At 41.7% G+C, this 22,934-nt stretch overlaps 1 protein-coding gene across 2 annotated transcripts; it reads left to right on the top strand.

Annotated features, from left to right (window-relative positions):
* The first annotated feature begins 352 nt into the window (after nucleotides 1-352).
* On the top strand, nucleotides 353-18,632 carry rps6kal (ribosomal protein S6 kinase a, like). 2 transcript variants are annotated; one of them, XM_061048914.1, is made up of 22 exons: nucleotides 353-703; nucleotides 3,029-3,088; nucleotides 3,185-3,301; nucleotides 3,387-3,468; nucleotides 3,593-3,673; nucleotides 4,697-4,776; nucleotides 5,487-5,593; nucleotides 7,133-7,170; nucleotides 7,476-7,618; nucleotides 7,732-7,802; nucleotides 8,527-8,615; nucleotides 8,843-8,907; nucleotides 9,310-9,412; nucleotides 9,622-9,746; nucleotides 12,069-12,191; nucleotides 12,594-12,683; nucleotides 12,782-12,940; nucleotides 13,051-13,212; nucleotides 13,320-13,396; nucleotides 14,067-14,184; nucleotides 14,460-14,600; nucleotides 18,396-18,632. In XM_061048914.1, exons 1-22 carry the CDS (start codon nucleotides 677-679, stop codon nucleotides 18,519-18,521), a joined length of 2,184 nt encoding a protein of 727 aa, XP_060904897.1. In that variant the 5' UTR covers nucleotides 353-676; the 3' UTR covers nucleotides 18,522-18,632. The 2 variants fall into 2 exon arrangements, with proteins under 2 accessions (XP_060904897.1, XP_060904898.1); XM_061048915.1 differs by lacking the exons at nucleotides 353-703; nucleotides 3,029-3,088; nucleotides 3,185-3,301; nucleotides 3,387-3,468 and having other exon boundaries at nucleotides 3,591-3,673; nucleotides 5,477-5,593.
* Nucleotides 18,633-22,934: the final 4,302 nt, after the last annotated feature.

Genomic DNA, 22,934 nt, shown 5'->3' with positions numbered 1-22,934 from the left:
GACTGCCTGTGTGGGAGAGAGAGAGAGAGAGAGAGAGTGGATGAGCTCTAAGCCTCTTATTTCCACTTGGACAAGGGATGGACAGGCTTATGAAACATTGGCTTTAAAACATTTAATTTACAACCTTAAGATCAAAGGCTTAGATTTACACTTCACCACAACAGGAGGCTTGTTTTTGCTCCATAATTTAACCTGCGTCAACAATAAATCCAACTCCCTGTGTGCCTGAAATTGCAGGGACCATTTGTCGCAAGCCAAAGGGGGTCTGTCACCCGGATGCTTGTCTTGTCACACGGCACACGCACCATGCCATTCAGCATCAAGTCCTCTCTCCCTCCTCTCTACCTCGCTTTGGTTTGGACGGGGGGAAATCCTTAACTGAATTGCGTCATGACTACGTCAATAAACTCTCATTCATGACGATCAGGTACCACGATAGCCGCCATATTCGCATCCATGGCAGGGTAGCGGTGCTTATCGGCGAGCGTGTGGTCCAGTCATCGAGATCAGCTTTTCCTCCGCACCGACCCCCCTGATCCCACCCAGCCACGCAGCCTGGTATCTGATCATCAAAGCAGAAGAGCCGGACTTCCACAGACGGGGAGACATGAGACGTGGAGCGGGGGTTTAGGTGGACTACGATGCCGTAGACTTGGACTAGGAATCCTGGCACAAGATGGAGGTAAACAGCGTTAGTAGTGAGGTGAGTTGATACATTGGGGTTTTGCGTTGTCATTTGTTTAAGTGGTTTTAGTTTAAGCTGTTCCGTTAAGTTGCCTTGTCCAGCTTTTAACTCGCGTCACGACCCGCAGCGCACCGTGATGCATGCTAACCCGCTAGCTAATGCTAACAGCTGGTAAGATGTTTATTTTTGTTGCACTCTCCGGATGCACTACATTTCACCCTTTCGCTCAGCCTTTCGCCACTTTTCGGGTTTTCTCCACCTGGACGCCTAGGCCAGATTTCCAAATGTAACAAGACATCCACTTTGCTTTTGTTTTTATTTACACTTCTCAAGAGGAGTTTGCTTCACAGCTAGCTTAGCGCGTGTAGCATTAGCATGTAGCTCGCCTGCTAGCTGACAGCTTGAAGGCTTGAAACTTGGGACACAAGTTTTTATTCAACCTCCATCGTTGCGTTTATAGAAGTAAAGTACTAATATGAATCTAAATGACTTGATATTTGATGACTGTTTTGATATATTCATAGTTAAACACTGAACTTCATCAGAGCTCTTCACTACTGAGAGTTAGCTTGTTGTCAGTGATTTGGTGTTACTCTACATTTTTCATGTACATGTTTCCTACGTTTTGAAAGCTACATCATTTGTTAAAAAGAAACAAGCAGGGGGTGATGTTATATTAAAAGCATGAGATGAATAAAGTTGATAAACCGTACAGCTACAGGCTCATAATAGATAGTAGGCTTTGCCCCTGTTATATTGAGATGTTTTTCCATGTGCAGCTAACCCGGACTGACATCTTAAACCTCTCCATCTCTGGGAGTCTTTACAGTCTTTCACACCTACAGTACAAACTGTCTGTCTGCAGAAAGCTGAAGCAACAACACTGCTGACCAAGACCTTTGTTGGAAGAAGTAAATTCTCCTCCTGCAAACATTTTGATGACACTGTTACAACATCTAATATCTGTTTACTAAGCAAATGCAGCAATTCACTTTATATTGGAGAATTAAAAAACTAGTAGGCCTACCCCCTAAACACTACTATTATTCTAAATGTTTTTGTTTTCTTCTACATATAAGCTCTTGAATCCATTGAACACTGACTGTTTCTTTGTCTTGCCTCTTAAACTGTTCTAGTGAGGATGTTTACTTTTTGTTGTACCAGTATTGAAGATTATATTAAATCAAAGTATTGTATGTCAGTATCAGGGATTGTGAAGCGATGCTATGCGTGACTGTCAGACATCTTCTTAAATGGCTGAAAAAGGCTCGCCTGGTTGTGCTTTAGTGTAGGCTGCACTCAGTTACAAGCCGTGATGAGCCACAGCAAAGGTGGGAGTGAAAATGTATGTGTGAATTATGACACAAACACTGCCCTGGCTTTGGATGGCCTGAAAGTTAAGCTTCATAGATGCAGGATGCTTTGCATTTAAGACTTTTTTGTTTCTTTTATAGTCTTGCTTTCAAGTGTAAATCTGGACTGTGTAGAATGTTTATGTTTTTAATGGTAATCTTCAGTGTGAAGATGTCAGGATGATATTTGCTGGCCTCTCTTCTGAGGATGTGTGTGAGTGTATGATGGTGGCTCCACCCACTGAGTGGGTTTGCGTAGCGCTATGACTCATCCCCCCCACCCCCCCCCTTCAGAGGCTTGATGGAATTCAACACACAAACACACTGGTCTGAATACATCATGCAGGCAGAGCTTCAGCACAGATCTGAAATATGCAGACCTGGATAGTGTTATTTGATCAGCTTTTTTTTGTTTTTGTTTGATTTAATGGCAGATGCTGAGTTATATCTGCTATTCCTCTGCTCACAGTGTAGACTATTAAACAAACAAAAGTGAGGCCTAAAACATGACTCTGCTTAGAGGAAAGCTTGTCTATCTGTAGTTTATTTATCTTCCTGCCAGCACCATCGTCCTGATGTCCTCAAAAGGCTAGACTATGGTATGTCCTCAAGAGGCTGAATGCTGACGGCAGCTCCTGCAATCATCAGCCTCTCAGAGCATGTCAGACATGTTGTTTTTGCTCTAGCCAGGGATTACGCTAGAATGCTAATAATGAGGGGCTTTATAGGGACAGGAGGAGAGCTGGACTGCTGGACAGGCTTAAAGTATGGACTCCATACTGTTTGACAACAGAGCTCCAGTTGGGAAAGTGAAAATGCACTGTTATTGCATGTGACTCATTGATTTCATCTGATAAATCTTCCATCATACACGTGGGTGTGCTGCAGCTGCAGTCACACTCTTGCTCAGCTGAAAACAGAGCTCAACATGCTCTGTGAAAGTCTTTGCTGTTTGTGACTCCTCTGATGACAATTGTTGGTTTTGCTGCAGGTCAATGGGCATCAGATCATGGACGAGCCTATGGAGGAGGACGAGTCTTTCTCACACTGTGTAAGTAACACTTTGTTGTCCTCTGTGCACATGTCTGTGTGGAATTACAAACTCGCAGTGTTGTGACACTGTCTCATGCTGACACTGTTTGTGTAGGATGAAGGGACATATAAGGAGATTCCTATCACCCACCATGTGAAAGAAGGCTGTGAGAAAGCAGATCCATCTCAGTTTGAACTGCTAAAAGTCCTCGGCCAGGGCTCGTTTGGCAAGGTGAGGAAACGTGGCAGTCCAATGGAAATGTTTCTGTCAGTGAAATCATGAGCCTTTGTATCCTCATTACTGTCTTCTGTCTCAGGTTTTCCTTGTCAGGAAGATCATAGGTCCAGATGCTGGGCAGTTATATGCAATGAAAGTTCTAAAAAAGGCATCGTTGAAAGGTGATGCTACTTTAATTTCAATCCACATCGGCACAAAACGCAACAGTGCAAATCTCCCAGCATGTCCTGTCCTCAGTGTTGAATTTCTTTCTCTCACTGTCGCTTCCTGTTTTTGTCTCACCAGTCAGGGACAGAGTTCGCACTAAGATGGAACGAGACATTTTAGTGGAAGTCAATCATCCCTTCATAGTGAAGTTGCACTACGGTAAGACAAACATATGAAATACACAGAGTCAAGTGTATATGATCATATTGTGGATTATGGCAAAGCTCAGTCTGAACCGGATGAAAACTATTTATGTTCATCTTTCTTTTTGGAACCAGAAACAAAATTCTTAAATCTCATTTATCAGAATAATTTGAGTGATATTACAAAGATATTGAACGGAATGAACTCTGATCAGTCCATTTAAGTATTTGCTCATATTTGGAAGATTTATTTCCATAATACACAGGGGGGAAAAAAAAATACAATTATTTGTATTTAAATTTTTAAAACAGGATTACAATACAGAAGGAAGTTTTTGTTAAACTCTGGTCCAAGTGGGTTAAATATGTGACACCTTTTGCGGACAGATATTGTTAAGGTAACCAACCTGGGATCTTGTGATGTTGTGTTGTCTTAGTGAACCTCATTTAATTCAGTTTAATCTTTTATTTATTTACTTATTTGCCTATTTATTCTCTCTCTTAAGTATTTTTCTGATATTTTTCATTCATTTTGAATGCACACTTTATCTCTCCCATGCTGTATTTAGTTATTTATATTTAAATTCAAAAAGATGAGGACTGCAAAAGAAACTCAATTGTTTTCCTGTGGCAATGCTCTGTAATATTGTTGCTGTCCAAAATCTAAAATTAAGGATTAAAAAAAGAAACAGGCTTTCAAAGTGATTTACAAATGAAAGTAGAATAAAAGAGAAAATAAAAATGTGAGAAAGACAATGATTGAAATATTCAGTGATTCAACACTGATATACAACAAGTGTTCACGTCTGCTTTGATTTGTATCATCATGTTGTTGTTATTGTCAGCATGCTGTTAGCATAGAAAGCCTTTATTGTCATTATACAATAATACGACATTAGAAATGCTTCACCTCAAAGTGCTCACACATTCAGGCATCCATCAGTTGCTACATGAGTAGCAGGGTGTACACGCATGAGTGGGAATATTTCAGTGTCCCTCTTTAAATCAGAATGTGACGATTTATCTTTTTGTGTGTCAGCCTTTCAGACGGAAGGGAAACTGTATTTAATACTGGACTTTCTCAGGGGAGGGGATGTATTCACTCGCTTATCCAAAGAGGTAAGCTGACATCCTTTTTGCTTTACATCTCATTGTCCTTCAACCTTTTTTTTTTTTTGCTCCTCTTTCGTTCGGAAGAGAGAAGTACAGCATGTCCTTACTTTTGCAGATGTAATTTAAATTTGTGTCTTTTTACCCCCAAGAAAACCCAAAAGTACACGGGCTGTCATGTTCTTTGAAACATCTGAATGTCAAATTTAAAGATGACAGCTTCAAATGGAACAGATGCAATTTTAACATGCAAAAGTGTATTTTTTCTTTTATAAGGGCATAGGTATTCATTTGTCTCTAATTTATCTGTTAACTTTCTTTTATTTGAATGATGACTTGAATTCCTACGGGAGCCACGAATGCTTTTTTCTCTGAATCGTTATTCTCTTTTAGATCATCAATTGCTTGTCAGTCGGAGGCTCTGATCAGCTCTATTCAAATGCTTTCAGGGAATTCAACAATGTGTGATTGTTCTCTGCATAGACTTTGTGTTGAAAGCATGTCTCAGAACCAAAGCGATAGCTCCTGGCACTGTCAAATCAACAGCCAGCTGAATCATGTAACCTATTTGCAATGTTGATATTGTGTCAGTAATAATCCTCTGTTTTCTCCTTTTGTGCTCGAGCTCAATGTTGAAGTTGTTGTTGTTTTTTTTCCATTGCTGCTGAATGTCTCTCGTTTTCCGAGTTCAGAGAGTAAATTTGTCCAGTTCTTATCAGGTTATGTTTACAGAGGAAGATGTGAAATTCTACCTTGCAGAGCTGGCCCTGGCCCTCGACCATCTGCACAGCCTGGGCATAGTTTACAGAGATCTCAAGCCAGAGAAGTATGAATCTTAGACCTCACCTTGACCTTTGACCTTTTACACGCACAGAGTTAATACATTTAGCACACATTCATCTTGACATGTCACTTAAATCCTTCTATCATAGTAAACATGGTTTTTGAACCAAAAGGTATTCCTTCCCGTCCTGCTCACTTTAATAACTACTTCTCTTTACTGACCTGAAGTGTTGAATGACAAGTATGAGTTTGGACTTGTCAGTGTTTCGTTCTCAAAGACCTAAAAGCATGTAGTATTATTGTGTCATGAAGATCAAATGATGTGATGAGAAAATACGCTGCATGTGAAGAACACAGACAAAGAAAAAAATATATGTTTTAGTTATTTTTTTGGGCCTTTGTCCTTTATCGGATAGGACAGCTGAAGAGAGACAGGAAATCTTAGGAGGGAGAGAGCAGGGGGAAGACATGCAGCAAAGAGACGAGGTCAGATTTGAACCCACATCTGCTGCAATGAGGACTGTAGCCTCACATGGGGGCACATGACATAACCACTAGGCTAACGGCGCTTGGGATATAAAATATTCTACAATTCCCTTAGCAGACGCTAAAGAGAAATGTAATCTTCGATGACAAATGGTAGCCTAGAATTAAAAAAAATAATTTTAATCATCCAAAGTTCATGAGGAATATCCAAAATGACACGGTGTGTCACTCCTTTATTGACGTAAGAAAAGTGTCTTTTGTACTTGACACACCGATCTATTCTAGAGGAAGTGAAACAGTAATTGACCTTCACCATTTAAAGGGGATCCCTCACAAGTTGTTAAACTCTATGACTTTACTACACATATTTTACACACCACATCCCTCAAACATTTTCTCACCTTGTGCAGTTTAAGAAACTCAGACAGGATGTGTCCAATATGGTGTTCAACAGAGCACTCCCACCTGTTCTTGTAATAACTTATAGTTCATTTAAAACCGAATTTTGACGTATGTAAACACGGTTTTATGAATGAACGTGAACCTGTAACCGTCCCCTGTCGCTCAATGGTGAAAGTTGGCACTGTCCTTTACTGCCTAATCGATAGAAAGACGAAGAGTGTGGGTGCGTGACATACATATAGTGTGCAGCGGGTGACGTCGCACCCACAGGTGTGATTAATTTGGTATAATCAATCAGCGTATAATCGTTCCTGATCCGAGGTAGATAGTCACAAGGTTACCGGTTCACTGAAATTAAATCAAACTCCAAAATAAATAGTTTAAAAAATGTTCAAGTTTTTAAAGTGGTGTAGACAGATTAATGAGATGACTTAAAAAGCATCTCCAGGTTTTTAGGATAGGATAGGATAGTACTTTATTGATCCCCAGAGGGGAAATTCTGGCGTTGCAGCAGCACAGACAAGTAAGGTCATACAAAATACAAATTTAAACAGAATAGATAAGATAAATAAAAATAGGGGGTATATACAAGTACAAAATGAATGATGAAGTTTACTATGCATTTTTCATAACTTGTTTTTAAAAAAATGGTTTAAAGCTCATTGACATTAAAAACACGTTCCTTGTTTTTCAGCATCTTACTTGATGAAGCTGGACACATAAAGTTAACAGGTATGTTTTTATTTATTGCAAAAGAAAGAATGACGGCAAATCAAAATGTAACGATTTTTAAATTGTACAAACTCTTCTGATTCAAGAGATGAAACAGATATACTGATCCAGCTGATGGGCTGTGTTAAAAAGTTTAAAAAAAGAACATATTAAAGGAGTCTTTTTTTTAGAGGCACAGCCCCTTGTTTGTTCACTGTCCTCTCCCTGAATATAAAATACTACAAGTTGTTGGTAGCTTTATTCTTGAATATGACTTTCCAGTACGCTGTGGATCTCACCTTCTGTTTTATATTTCTCTCCTGCAGACTTTGGCTTGAGTAAAGAGTCAGTAGATGCTGATAAGAAGGCTTATTCCTTTTGTGGTACGGTGGAGTATATGGCCCCTGAGGTGGTCAACAGGAGAGGACACACGCAGAGTGCCGACTGGTGGTCTCTGGGAGTACTTATGGTATGCACACTCCTGGAAAACCTAAACACGCTGACTAGACATTTTTGCTTTGGTTTTATATGAACTGATCAGAGAAACGAAATCTTGTTGGTCATACTCTGTTTCTTCTGCAGTTTGAGATGCTAACAGGGACGTTACCATTCCAGGGGAAAGACCGCAATGAGACCATGAACATGATTCTCAAGTGAGTCACTTTGCACTGCATGATTATAACGATCAACACTGAACAGAAGTGAGATTAGTTAGGAGCACAAACAGCACCGTTCATCTGTAGCCATTCAATGTTTTTAGATCACCGATCTTCAAGGACGGCTGTTTGAACAAAGATAAAAATGGTCAACAGACAGCAAATATATTACTTAACTTTTAGTTTTCCCTCAAAATAATTATTATATGAGAACATTTCCACTTAGAGAATGTCTTCAGAGTGTTGAGTGACAGGGTATAACACATGACCCCCCCCCCCCCCCCTCCCCGAAAAAGACATGTATTTTGAATTTTCTAATTAGTAACAAAGGATTTCAGTGACCTTAGATTATTAATGAACTACAACAGTTCTATTAACTGGACTCTAATTATTGTTTTCTGTAAGCACACAGCTGCTTATTCCAGCCTCTGTTGGATCATTTTTTTCATGTTACAATGAAGTAAGACGCTGTTCCTGTTCCCTTTTAAATGTATGAAACAAATGACCATTGAGAAAAATCAGCTGTACAGCTTTTTAATACAAGATTAAAAAAATCAATTCAACTTTCATTTATTGGCAAAGCTGACTTTCTACAACCTGCTGGTGTGAAAGTATAGCATTTTCCAGATTCAAGCATATGTGTGAAGTGATTCTGAAGATTCTTTTGCTTTTCTGTTTGTCCCAAATCACCTGTCACTTTTTGCTCTCTTTTGTCTTTCAGAGCTAAGTTGGGAATGCCCCAGTTCCTCAGTTTGGAGGCTCAGAGTTTGTTAAGAATGCTGTTTAAACGTAACCCTGCTAACAGACTAGGTAAGGGTGCATCAAAGCAGATCTTTGTGGATCTGTTAGAAGAAAAGAAAATGAGCTGTTTTGATCGTCCCAGAAGGCCACTTGCTAAGCTTTGAGCCTTTGGCATCCACTTAAATCACAAGCTGGACAACCAGTGAGAGAAAAATGTGTGAACGTGTTGATCCCTCTGAAAACAATCAAAACCGACCGCGCCAGGTTAACTGAACCAGAGTGATCTGTGTTTTCAGGAGCCGGGTCTGATGGAGTGGAGGAGATCAAACGCCACGCTTTCTTCTCCACCATCGACTGGAATGTGAGTACACACACACACACACACACACACACACACGCACGCTTCTCTCACAGAGCATCACATACACACACATGTAGCTCTTCAGCTTCTGTTGAGGATTCACACCTAGCAAACGGTTGGCTTGGTGACTACTGGCCATCAGTCCAGGCCAACTATTTGTGTGTGTGCCTGGGCAGAGGGCCAGTTCTCACTGTGTGTGCACTAATAGCCCTGTGTGAGTGTTTAACAGCCAGCAGGATGCTATTGGCTGGACTGGGCTGTAGAGAGATGGGCTGGGGTTCATCTGGGAGGGGTCTTGGCTTCACTCTCACATATGTTCACACACACTAAAGCCTGCAGTAGTGTTTAATATCTAACATGTTTGTGTGTTTCCCTGCACGTGTGCACCTGTGTTTCCCTCAGAAACTGTTCAGGAGAGAGTTGCAGCCCCCCTTCAAGCCCGCTGCAGGTAAACCAGATGACACGTTCTGCTTTGACCCAGAGTTCACAGCTAAGACGCCTAAAGGTAAACCAGCACCACACGCACACTCTCTCTCTTTCACATACACACTCACACATCCTTTTCTCAATCGTTTGATCTTAAAAGCACAAACAGCTATTTCTGCAGCCATGGAAACTGCAACTGAGCACGGACTATGAGAAATAACACCAACATGTAATTGATGCTTTGAATGTTTGATACATCTGCTTTATTAGGGATCTTTGTATATTTAGACTCCCCAGGTATCCCTCCCAGTGCTAACGCCCACCAGCTCTTCAAAGGCTTCAGCTTCGTGGCTCCAACCCCTATGGACGATAACAAGAGCTCACCGCTGCTCAGCATACTCCCTATAGTTCAGGTGAACACACAGTTTCTCTATCGTCATGTGCACAGGTTAATTATCACATATTTAAACAATCTTGGAACCCGGCGGCAATTATCATCTGATTGAATGGAGGTGAATTTCCTGGTGAAGAGAGCAGTTAGCGTTAAACAACTTCAAGCCCAAACGTCCTTTTCTATGCCGGGTCAACATCTGCAACATTGTCATTTCTTTGGCCGTTTCACCCCCCGGAGTAGCGCCCGTTCATCTTTTTCTCGCTTGTCTCAGTTCGACTGTAGATCAAGTTCACACACAGGCTTCACTCTGGCTAACTTCAGCTGTGTGGGCCTGAAAAAGAAAACTATTTTTTAGACTTGAGTTTGCTTAAATAACAACAAAATAACAGATCTGTATAAAGTAAAAATGCCAGCTTTGTCAAGTCTGTCCTGAAGGGGAGAAAGAAGCGACTCTTAAAAAGCTTGTTTACTGAATGGAGGTCGGATCGATCATTTCTGATGAACGTCAGATAGTCGAGGATAGTTGTGGCTGTCATGACAGTGTCAGCTCCATTTTTCACTCGAGTTGAAATGTTTGATTTGTGTCTGACTGTTAGCTTCATTTTACAGCATATGTGTTTAAAGAGATAAAAAATAAATCATTGCCAGAATACCACCGATGGGAGTCTGTATACCATTAGCACAGATTGCGTTCTGTCTGCTTTTGGTTATACTAGAGGTGGGAAAAAATCGTTTTATGTAAAAATTGAGATTCTTAACTTCTGAGATTTTAAATCGATTCATAACTTCTTTTTTGTTGGGCTAATCAGTCACTCCATGCTAATTGCTAAGGCTACCCCTTTACGAAGTAGAATGCCAAATTGAGCAGCAAGAAATTCAGCCAATCGCACAGATGACTGGAGTAGATCCTGAAGTATGTTCTAATTCAAAAAATAGACTTTGAATCCATGGATCAATGAATCCAGAATCATTCTGAATCGAATCATGACCCCAACAATCGAATCGAATCGTGAGACACCCAAAGATTCCCAGCCCTAGGTTATACAGTTGTTTTTTTCCTGAACACACCAAAACTGCTGATACGTAATTGGTCGATGTCTGGGACTGCGAAGCAAAATAAAAAAAACTACCTCATGTAAAAATCCAGACTCCCAGAGTACAGACTCTACATTTTAATGTAGTATCTAAATAGAGATGACGTATATGTAACATTGAGAGTGTGACACTAACTCTTTAGCTTTCATATGATACACACTTGGTGAATAAGAACTAAAGGGTACCCGTGATGTTGATGTCACCTCCTTGTTGTTTTGCAGTTGATACTGATGACAAGTGTTGGCTGCTCTGCTAATGAGCATTACAGAGCTCTAATCTGGCCGGCATTGTCCTTACAAAGCTGGTGAACACTGATAATGGAAGGTTAGGGTTGCAGTCAAGGTTGCACATATTTGACTGCTTGCTAGGGCGCACGCATGGTCGAGTCTTGCGTCGGCACATCAGAGAACAACACCGAGATCATGACAGCTACTTTACTGACTTTGAGGATTATTTTGAGTCATTTTAATCAGATAACAGCCAGAAGTGAAGGAAGTGTACCGCGCTCGAGCACAGATCGGCGCACTCACACTGGTCAAACTAACTGGACTTTCGGGGTGAAGTGCGCTTTGGCACGGGTACAGATTGCATAGTTTGAGTGCGCCCTTAATAATCAGAACGTATTTGTTGATTCAATTCAGTGGCAAACTTTTCTTCATTAGACACTTCCTCCTCTGACTCTGGCTGTCTGTGTTTAATTTGAAAACTGAACAATAAAGTCAAAATAGAGTTGACTGAAATAATGACCTAAACTGTCATGGTTACACATCTGTTGCTATGACTGCATTTAATAGTTTGAATGTCCCACTGCAAATCTAAACTTAACAAGCACACACATGCATATTTAGTCCTCCTCCAACTCGAATGGCTCCGTTTATTTCCATAATTGTTAATTCCACTTGAAGTGATTTGTGAAATACTACAATGGCCACACTACAATGACTGTGACAGCTCGACAGTTTACTGAATCTGTAACTACATCAGCGCTACAGTTCCTCTCCGGCTGATGTGTGAACAAAACTGTTGAAACAAATGCTGTGGAGGCATATATCACCGTAACCAAGGACTGCAACACTTTGTTTCCTTGTATGGACCAACAACAGACTGTATTGACACTGTGGTGGTTTTATTAGACGTCACATCAAATGTCAAAGCCTGTCTCATGAAGCTGAACGTTTTAATGCCGTCCTTCTTTAATGTAGTGAAAAGGATTAAGAAGTAACTGTTGAAATCTTAATCTCTCCAGATGCACGGGGGCTCGGCCAAGTTCTCTGATCTGTATGAGCTCCAGGAGGACATAGGGGTCGGCTCCTACTCCATTTGTAAACGCTGTGTACACCGAGTCTCTGCCATGGACTATGCTGTGAAGGTAGTAAGCTTTTTTATTAATCCACCAATGCTTCAGCGCTCATTTTCTGTGGAGCCCAACATCGCTCTTACTCTCTGTTTCAAGCCAAGTTAAATGATGTGAGTTGGCAGCTTTAGAAAGCACAGATTTTTTAGACTAGATGACTCAGAAGTAGGTGGCAGGACGTTGAAGTGACTGAATAGTGAGTAGGCATGTTGTTTGTAGTCGATGTTGCCAACAGACCAGCAGAGGGCAGCACAGCTTTAACAACTTTACCCTTAATGTAGTTACATCTCAACACTTTATGAAATATCTTAGCAGAGCGCTCAGATTAATAAAAGCTGTAAGTGACATCTTTTTGACTCTCAGTACAGTCAGTCGTTTGAGAATAATTACACACGTCTGTGTTTCTTTGTGTTTCAGATTATAGACAAAATAAAGAGGGACCCCTCTGAAGAGATTGAAATCCTGATGCGATACGGACAGCATCCCAACATCATTACTCTGAAAGACGTTAGTCATATTTCTATGTGGCGATATCCTGAGTTTTTTTTCCTGAGTTGTTGGTCATCACGCTGACAGGTTGTCTGTGTTGTTTGTGCGTTTGTCAGGTGTATGATGAGGGCCGGTATGTGTACCTGGTGACGGAGCTGATGAAAGGAGGGGAACTGCTGGACAAAATCCTCAGACAGAAGTTTTTCTCTGAGAGAGAGGCCAGTGCTGTGCTCTACACCATCACCAAGACTGTTGACTACCTCCACTGCCAAGGGGTGAGGAAACCCTTCTGTTCTGTATGAGGGCATGAGGGACAATTAGACCTCTCTCTTTTATAAAGTTTTCTCCTCTGTTCCCCTTCTCTCCCTCCCCATCCTCTACAAAGGTGGTACACCGAGACCTGAAGCCCAGTAACATCCTCTACATGGATGACTCTGGAAATCCTGATTCGATCAGGATCTGTGACTTTGGATTCGCAAAGCAGCTCCGAGGAGGCAACGGCCTGCTCCTCACCCCCTGTTACACCGCCAACTTCGTGGCTCCAGAGGTGAGAGGAGGACACATTCTGTAGGGATTCATACTGATTCATACTAATGACTCATAGTGGTGGTTATACATAATGATTATGAGTCCCTTTCTTTGATTGTTTTCCAGGTACTAATGCGTCAAGGTTACGACGCAGCCTGTGATATCTGGAGTCTCGGAGTTCTACTGTATACCATGCTGGCAGGGTAAGAACGCACTCGGGAACAACTGAGAATTAGGCTGAAATAACTTATGTACAGAATCGTCAAACTAGGGCCCGACTAATATGCAATTTTTGTGGCCAATATCGATATTAGGAAGAAAAACATCCGATACCGATATATTGGCAGTTATCTTTCTTAGATTTATCTTCAATCCGTAGAGAAAGATATACACATGTATTGTGTTGATCCCTCAAATGCAGTTATCAAACACAACTGGAAAGTAACAGTTCATGTACGTGCATCACCACTTGACACTGTGGAGAGTGATAATGCTTGTTGTATCCATACAGCACACTTTTCTGATGACAGCCAGAGAGAGACCTGCTAGTTTAAGACAACAATACTCAACTTAAATTATGTTTGACTGGTTAATAAATCTACAAATATCGACGATACCGATACCGATCACTTGATTTGCTAATATCGGCCGTTATTATCAGTCGGGCTCTACTTCAAATGTCATTCATCGTTACTCTTGTCAGGTTGTTGTCACTGTGAATATGAAGTGTATGTGAAACTGTAATTTGGAGCAGTAGGTTACACTGTTTACTCCACTTTACATCAATGTGGCATAAGGTTTGGCCTTGTGAGACTTGTGTACATATATTCAAAGATACTGGGTGTAGTCCAATCATGTGTTTTCCCCCGTCAGGTACACGCCGTTTGCTAATGGACCCAACGACACACCAGAGGAGATTCTACTGCGGATAGGATCTGGGAAGTTCCTCTTGAAAGGAGGCAACTGGGATACTGTATCAGACAGCTCAAAGGTACAAGGAGCGCTAATGTGTGCCTTCACACTAGTGTTAGGACTTCTAACTTCAAAGTCTCATATTAGACTTACCACTGTATTTATGTTTCTATTTAAATGTTTTTAAAGCGATTTGTCTTCAGAATGAATGAGTGAATGTATCATTAAAAAACATTAATTTCTATCAGTGACTGACTATAAAACATGTTAACTATTAAAAATAAGTGCATAATGAGGAACCATTAAAAAACAACTCTCCATACTTTTGAGACCTGATGGTGTTTTTTGTTCCAGGACCTACTTTCACACATGCTCCATGTGGACCCTCACCAGCGATACACTGCAGAGCAGGTTTTAAAGCATTCCTGGATCACCTGCAGAGATACGCTACCACACTTCCAGCTCACGCGGCACGACGCGCCACACCTCGTCAAGGTGAGCATATATCCTCCCAAATTTATAAAAAAAAACAAGACACCGAATCTCTGGGCAGAGGACCACGGCTAATACATGGTCATCAAATATTTTGAAATCATTTATTAGATTTAAAAGGACAATCAGTAAGAGATCTACTAAATCATAAAATGACCTTCCTACATCATCAGACATTAAGGACAGTATGTCCTCCTTCTAACCTTAGATTCTGGTCCTGAATGCTCTGGATTTGTTTGGACCAGAGAAGGTAGGCGCTTTAAAGGAACCCCCACACGGCCGTTTTGGACGCCCCTCAGTTTGCCAGGCAAATGTCAAACCAGCAGGTGTTGCAGAGAAGTTGTTCAGATAAAAGTGATTGTACCCGACCTAAAAAGCCTCTGCATGTTTCTAATAAGCTCCACGAGCAGAAACGTGCTCAAACTAGGATCAATATTGGAGATGCTTTTGAAAAATGGAGAGAGGTTAGAACACAGAAAGGTTTACAGACTCATGCAGAGCTGGATAAACACTGAAGCTTCAGAGTCCACCACATGGCAACCTGCGTGAGCATCGACTCTAGAGAGGAGGGGGCGGGGGGAAACGGCTCTCTACAATGTTTAGAATTTGAACTGCAGTACCCATTTTAAACACTAGGGGTCAGAGTTACTTATTGCTCCTTTAAGGAAGCACATAGTTGAAACTTTTGTCTCTCATGTTGCTGTTATCAATATTGACACACGGAACATTTTTTTAAATTTCTCTGAGCATGTGACAATTGAAAATACAAACAAAACCTTAGAGCTGTGGTTTTAAGAGAAAGCTCTTTTTATAGAGAAAAGTCTTCAGTGTATTAGGCCCTCTGGTGGTCAGGGAGAGCGTTCCTTTTGTGGTAGGGCAGCAGAATAGGCGGCTCTGTCCCCCGTAGATCAGATCTTAGTCCTGGGGGTTTGGAGGCGGTTGGTGTCTGCAGATCTGTGGTGTGTTGTGTGTGTTTTTGGGGTGAGCAGTTCTTTAAGGTATTGTAGAGTCATTGATGGGTAAGTAATGAGACACTGTAAGTTATCTCCTTACAGTGCTCATGCCTCCTGAAATGTCAAAGGGAGCCTGATCCTCAGTGATAGTAGAAATCAGGTGTGTGTGTGTGTGTGAATCACAAATGCAAGATCCAACTGAGATGATGTGTCGGTCTTCTATCTTTTAATTCAGCTAGTCCAAGTCACATGATTTTCAATAGAACTATTGTAGTAGTAGTTAGAAGTGAGAAAGCAAGCTTACACTTTTTTACCTTCCAACAAAGATTTTAAGCTTGATATGACTGACACAGATACTAAAGTTAATAGAGTTTAAACATCAGTGTAGGTCAGAGAAATCATGAAGTTACTAATGCTCTCTTACGATGAAGTCATGAGGACAATATCCATATGACTCTTCTTCAAGGCACAACATGTCCCAGTACAACCAGCATGGTTATCGTTCTCTTTTCAGACTCCTCATTTTTACGAGTGAATTCACAAACACTCAGCTGCACTTGTTGTGGTTTGGAGTCTTCTCCAACTTAGTTGTTTTAAAGCCCCCCGTACTGATACACGCCGACCTGAGCACTACATCTCAGAACCACATCCCTCGACTTCTCTTAATGTCATGAGCAGCAGCTTTCATATAAAGATATATAAAATATAAGATATAAAACTCTTCACCCCGTCACGCATAGCGAGACCTGCCACCCTGTCAGGAGTCTGCTTCTGTCTCTGATCTTTTTCTTACAGATGCATCGAAAGCCTGTGATCATAGGGACAAAGATCAACAGCAAATTGAGAGGCTTGCTTTACAGCTTAGCGCTCTCCTCGCCACCTTTAACACCAGACAATCTCATTGTCCGCTTAGCAGATGACCTCAAAAATAGCCTTGTTGGTGCCTTCATAGATTTTTCCTTGAGAATCTGTGCAGTATAGAAGGCAATCTTACGTCTGGCATTGAATAAAGAATGTTTTTCACAGTCATTGAAAAGCTTAAGTAGAGCACATTATGCTGTTTTTGTAAGAGGCAACGATTTGAAAAGATCTTACAAGTGGTTTTACCCCGACTGCCTTAAGGTCTGTGGCCAAGTCACTGTGAACACCAGCAGCACAAACAAGATCTCAGTGGTGTCTGTGCAGCTCATTTAATGTTGTGACACAGCACATCATTCGAGGATAGTATGACCACTAATGCATGCACCTGGTCAGGAAACATTCAGTTCTGACATCCTGCCACAGCTCTTTTGATTGGTTCAATAAATCCATCTTGTCACACAGTTTTTCTGACTTTAGACTCAACATCCTGTTCTTCGTCCTGCGCCCCAACATGGTCAGTGATGTATTCAAGCTTGTCTCTCTTTCGATTAAATGTTCAGCCGATGTGTTTGGTTTGAAGTGCTGGAAATCACATGAGGTGTTATTATTTAAACCCATTTCTTCTTTGTTAGCTTGAACAAGACTCCTCCATTAGGAACCTTTTCTGTCCTGCCCACTGCAACAGTTTCATGCTTTTGAAAATCATTCAATGTAAATCTACATAAAGGGAACAAACGTGCCTTCATACCCTAACAGAGCTGATTGGAAAATTTAGCTAGTATTTATCAGTCAAAAGTAACTTTTTTTAATTTCTTGTAATTTCACTGATAAGTTAGTTCATTCTCTTCATGAGAGATGTGAATTTGTTGAACGCCAGATGATTTTATGTTAGATTTCATTTCACATTTTCAAATAGTGTAAAGTTTCTTAATCATTTCTGAATAAGTGGGCGCTACTAAATAAAGAAACAGAATCTTAGCAGAAGTCACCCAGACTCCGATAGTACAAAAGAAATGTTCAGGCCGAAACGTCTTAAAGGTATTCTCTCTGGCGGTCAGCAGGGGGCAGCTCTACTGGTTACAAAAACGAGCTGGATTGTGTTCAACCAGATGGACACTCTGATCCTTCTTGGTTGATTCATTACCTTACTGAACACTTTCCTCGTGAGCTTATGGTGCCTCATGCTTGATTCAAGTTTTCCTCAAACCAGCACGATGTTCCATTTGTGAATCACGGCCCCTTTTAGATTAAAATAGACAGAAAAGTTAGTCAGTGGTTTAGATCAGTGGGTCGGTACTGGTCTATCCTCAGGACCCACCACCAACTCATTAATGAAAAAATAGCGACCCAAATGTCTGATATTTATTCAACCAATCAGATTTGTTTAATGAAAAAATGTGCAGCATGGACCTCAGAGGTTACAAAACATGTGACACAATAAAGAAAGGTAACAAAACAAACATGTTTATAAAGCGCTTCATTTACTTTTTACTATTTTTTCCCCCCAGGCATACATTCGCAAACCACTAGTTGAGAACCTTGTCTAGATGAACAGGTTGTTGAGTTGAGAAAATGATTGGGGCGCCGGATAGCCTAGCGGTTATGTTGTACGCTCCATGTACGGAGGCTATAGTCCTTGTTGCAGCGTCCGCGGGTTATAATCTGACTTTGGCCTTTTGCAGCATGTAACCCCCCACTCTATCTCCTCCCAACGTTTCCTGTCTCTCTTCAGCCGTCTCATCCAATAATGGCAAAAACACCCCAAAAATATCTTTAGTAGATCAAAAAAGAAGGACTTATTATGGTCAAATGAGATTACCATTTAATACTTGCTTAGTAGCACAACACTCAGAGATCTCCTGTACAAACCCTTTTGGAAAGAATGCTACATTCTGTACTTGGTTTATCGGCCAAAAAGGTGTGATAGAATAACATCAGAACATTTATCTAAAAGTTAAAAACATGTGTGTATGTTGTTTTCCAGGGAGCCATGGCTGCCACATACTCTGCACTGAGCCAGAAGACCAATCAGCCGGTGTTGGAGCCCGTGGCAGCATCCAGTCTAGCCCAGAGACGCAGCATGAAGAAACTCACCTCAACAGACATGTAGACACACACATCACCACCCCTCCACCTTTTTGACCTCGCTCTCAGTCGGACTCGCAAACGCAAACAAAGACCGAAGTCCTGGCCAGTCAGACCTACTGTCTCCCTCCTTTTTCTTTTTAAAAAAAAAATCTATTTATTTGACACACCCAACATTATGCACACATACACACACGCACTCTCACACTGGATGAGGTTGCATTGTGAAGAAGTCAGCTGAAGAGGGGATACTCACATATCTGTTACGGCTGGGGAGACAGACTTGTATTTATTTCCACAGCTTTCATATGCACTTGCCCTCCTCGCCTTTCATTCTTTCTTCCTCGTGTGGGGAAGAAACACACCAGCTGATGTTCTCCTTCACTGTGATTGGCTGTTTCAAAGCTGCTTCGGTAAACTGTGCCCCCCTCCCCACTGCTCTTCATCTGCGCTCTGCCATCCTCCTCCTCAGTTCTCTCTCCTTACCTTGTTTGCTTTGGCTCTTTTGACTTCTTTTCTACAAAGTGAAGTAATGGTTTATGTGTGAGAGTGCTGGCAGGATGATACTGACTGAGGGCCGTTGTCAGACTGTTTTCTTCTCCTTGTTAATAGAAGTGTTTCTGCTTGTGGCGGATCAAAACGTCCCACAGGATCACGATCATCTGCCAGCACTTCTGGGAACATAAATGCATGTTTGCACCGAAACCTGTATTTCTTTTCCTTAAAATGTCACCGTCTGACTCATGTTACTCTGTGATGCTAACAATGTACGGAAAGAGGTAAAATAAGCTGCCGATGGACTAAAACAAAAAAAAGACTTTGAAGGTGAAACTATGTGGTAACGTTAACAGAAATTCTAGTTTGCAAAAAAAAAATACATAATGAAGATAAAGATGAAGAGCATGTTGGGGAGCTGTATGGATTTCTCTGGGGGGGACGGGACGCACCCTGTCGAACCAGAGAGGCTGAATTTCAAAAGAATTTCCATGGATATCTCTTCAAAAAGACATTGTGGAAATTGTATGATATTGTATTTATTTCATTTGATTTTTAAGATTCTATTTTTCTTTCAAGTTCTGTATATATTGACATTAAAGATCATTATTGACATGCATCCAGTGTGCTCTTAAGATGTTTTGTCTGTCACTCATGAAAAGTTGAAGATGTGGATTTAAGACTCAAATAGTCTGAGAGGAATTTAAAGTCGAGCATCAATGTAACGGCCAGACTGCAGTGTGACTGTAGCTTGAAAGTCACAACTGTGTTCATCAATTACAGGATGAATTATTTCTGCTTTTTGTGGGGGGGAGTATTGTTTTTTACTTTCCTATAGAACCATTAATTTTAACTTTCAAATATTAAACAAAAGTAATACAGTTTAGCAAGTAGGCAACAAACTGTCAGTGAGCTGAATAACAAGCAATGAAAACACGTTTGCTAACGTTATAGTTACCAATAGAGGTGGAAAGAGTATAAAATATTCCACTCAAGTAAAAGGACAATTACTACAAAAAGTACTTAAGTACAAGTAAAATGAACAGATTAAAAATGTACTCAAGTAAAAGTACAAAGTATCTCATTTAAAATGTACTTTAAGTGAAAGTTACTTTTTTAACAACAGATCTTTCGTGTAGTGCAAAAAGGACGAGAGGATTTAAACCTCTTTTTAAAGAATTATGAGTTGACGCTATACAAATAAAGATTGATTGATTACTTCTGATGGTCTCACTACATAGCAGCCTCTACCATCAGTGTGTGAATGTGTAGGTGTGACCTGTGGTGTAAAAGTGCTTTGAGTAGTCAGAAGACTAGAAAAGCGCTACACAAGCTCAAGTCCATTTACCAAAAGGAGCCACCAAAGACCGTCAGTCATCTGCAGACTCAAAGGGCTCTACGTTAGCCCACACTTCCTCCTCCTGTTGTATCCAAGCATCATTCAGCACATCCTCATTTATTGTTCCACCTGCCTTTTTAACATGCTTACAGTTACAAACCGGGTCAAACTTACACACATTATCAACACTGCTACCAAAATATCTGGTCTCCCCACACCCGACCTCACAGCACTGAACAGTGAAGCCATCACACGCACTGCAGCCACAATAGAACAAGACAGAACACATCCTACTAAATCAGCACCTCACTCCTCTGCCTCCTGGGCGAAGGCACAGAGCACTGAGGTGCAGGAAGGCCCCGTTTGGGAAAAGCCTGATCCCTGCAGCCATAACTGCCCTTTGAAGCAGTCCTGTCTGAATCAGCCATGTGCTTTGTACTGTGTGATGTATAATGTTGTTTTTGTCTGTGCTGTCACTATTTGTTGATTGCTGTCAAACCTGAACAGTGCTGTGAAGATGAAGCTCTCTCTTCTGAAGAAGTGCTCTCTCACAGATCTTTGTGAACAGCTTCAGTTCTTTTCGCGTCCTCCCCCAGTGAACATGCATGAGATGCAAAGTGCATTAACCGCCACTAGGTGGTAACAATGTCCACTACATGAGAGGTCCATGTTGTCGGTGGAACACACAGTGTCCCTCAGTGGGTCTGTGTCCTACCCTTATGTAAATGATCAGTCTAGCCTGCTTCCATTTTGTCTGTCCCACCCCCCAGCTCCCCAGAGAGAGTGTGAGCTCCTTTGACCAGTGGTGTGTAAAGAGGAGTGTGTGTGTCTGTGTGTCAGAGCTGTCATGACCAGACAGCAGCAGAGGATGGAGATCTAGGCAGGGAGGCAGATGGATTGAGGCACGAGGACTGGTCCCATCAGGTCCCATCAGTGCACGAACACACACACACAGAACCACACACACACTCACACACGCGCACACACTGGCCTATGGACCAGCTGTTCTCTTTTTCTGCAACTGTCTGAGCTGACTTCATGCCCCCCCCCCCCCCCTCTCTCCTGGATTAGATGCATTTTGCAGTCAGCCTGGGAGCTGAGAGGTAAACAGTGGGGCTAATTGTTTTGACATACTGCTCTTTGTTTTGGCCTCCTGGTGCTAATCAACCGCTTGGCTAATAAGTCTGCCTGGCGAGGAAAAACAGCCCCAGTGTTTAGACTGGTAGGAAGTGAAAAACAGGACAGGTGCTGCAGTCATAGTTTCAGTTTACACTCGCTCGTCATCCAGAGTTCCCACAGTGCCGCCGTGGCTGGGTAGCGCCCTGCTCAGGTGTGAATCTATTTATCCTCATTAACGAGCGTCTCCCCAAAGTCAGCCAATTAACACGCTGCTCCTAATGAAGCCATTAGCTGTCAGATGAGGTAGAGGCAGCGCTTGTCATCGGTCCACTGTTTGCACGTGTGTGTGTGTGTGTGTGTGTGTGTGTGTGCATTCACTCTTGCTGCTAATAAAAGCAAGAGAATTAATGGAGTGAGCGTGTGTGATAATGAGTTAATGTGGAACAAGCAGGACGAGCAGTGATCAGCCCTCTGTCTCAAATGAAGATATCAGACACAGTGATTTACTCTCAGAGCCATAAACAGGCCTTTCTCCTCTCACACACACACACACACACACACACACACACACACACACACACAACCCTCGTTTGTGTGTGAGTGCATGAGTGTGTGTTTAATAGACAAGCAGGGTGGGTATAAGCGGTATGGCGAGCACTCCCTTGCTTAGCACAGAGCATGCTACATGGCACTTTTGAAACAAGACCTCTTACCTGCAGTTGCGCCGCCATGCATGACCATTGAACATCCCTTCACAGTGTGCAGGAACATCAGCCTCAAAGTAAGATGTGTGGATGTCACCCAGAGTTCCTGTGTTCCTTAATGGAGCCATCACAGTGCATAACCTTAATATGTTTTTAATTGTCGATGTAATTGCAAAGACATGCCTGGCACAGCCTCGGCAGAGAGGAACAATAAGATCACAGAGGCAGCTGTTCTACTGACACCATTTTTTTCATTTGTTTGTCAGCGTTGGAATATTAAAAATAGAGATATGAGGTTTTTAAGAGAGGCTGCACTGGTCTTAAGAGATGAGGAAGATGAAAATTAGATTTCATCAGTAGCAACACAGATATTTTTTTGTGTTTATGATCATTTTTCCAGAGTTTCTGATTGGAATCCCTTTGGCTGGATGTACTCTTACACCAACCCCCCAAATCTGCAAACTGGAGCTGAAGCTGCCCCGCCCTGTCAGGGGGTAACAGAACTGAGGATGTGAAATTGATTTCAGGTTATTTGATAAATCATATTCTGTCTTTGGTCTTCTTCTTGGACAACACCTCCCCTCCTCTCCTCATGCTCACTGCTTTCTCCTCCACTCCGCTCTCTGTTACACACACTCTAATTCTGTCCTCTAATACACTGTCAGTACCTACAGAGGTCCTCTGCCCTCAGGTGATCACTTATCTGTTACATTCACTTTCAGGACCTGTCAGGACCCTGCAGCGGCTGCTTTCAAGTCTAACTATGAGCACTCATACACAA

This window comes from Labrus mixtus, chromosome 10, assembly GCF_963584025.1.
Source record: "Labrus mixtus chromosome 10, fLabMix1.1, whole genome shotgun sequence".
NCBI classification, from domain to species: Eukaryota; Metazoa; Chordata; class Actinopteri; order Labriformes; family Labridae; genus Labrus; species Labrus mixtus.
Note: the sequence above shows the minus strand (reverse complement) of the source record. Positions and strands in the feature narration are given on the sequence as shown.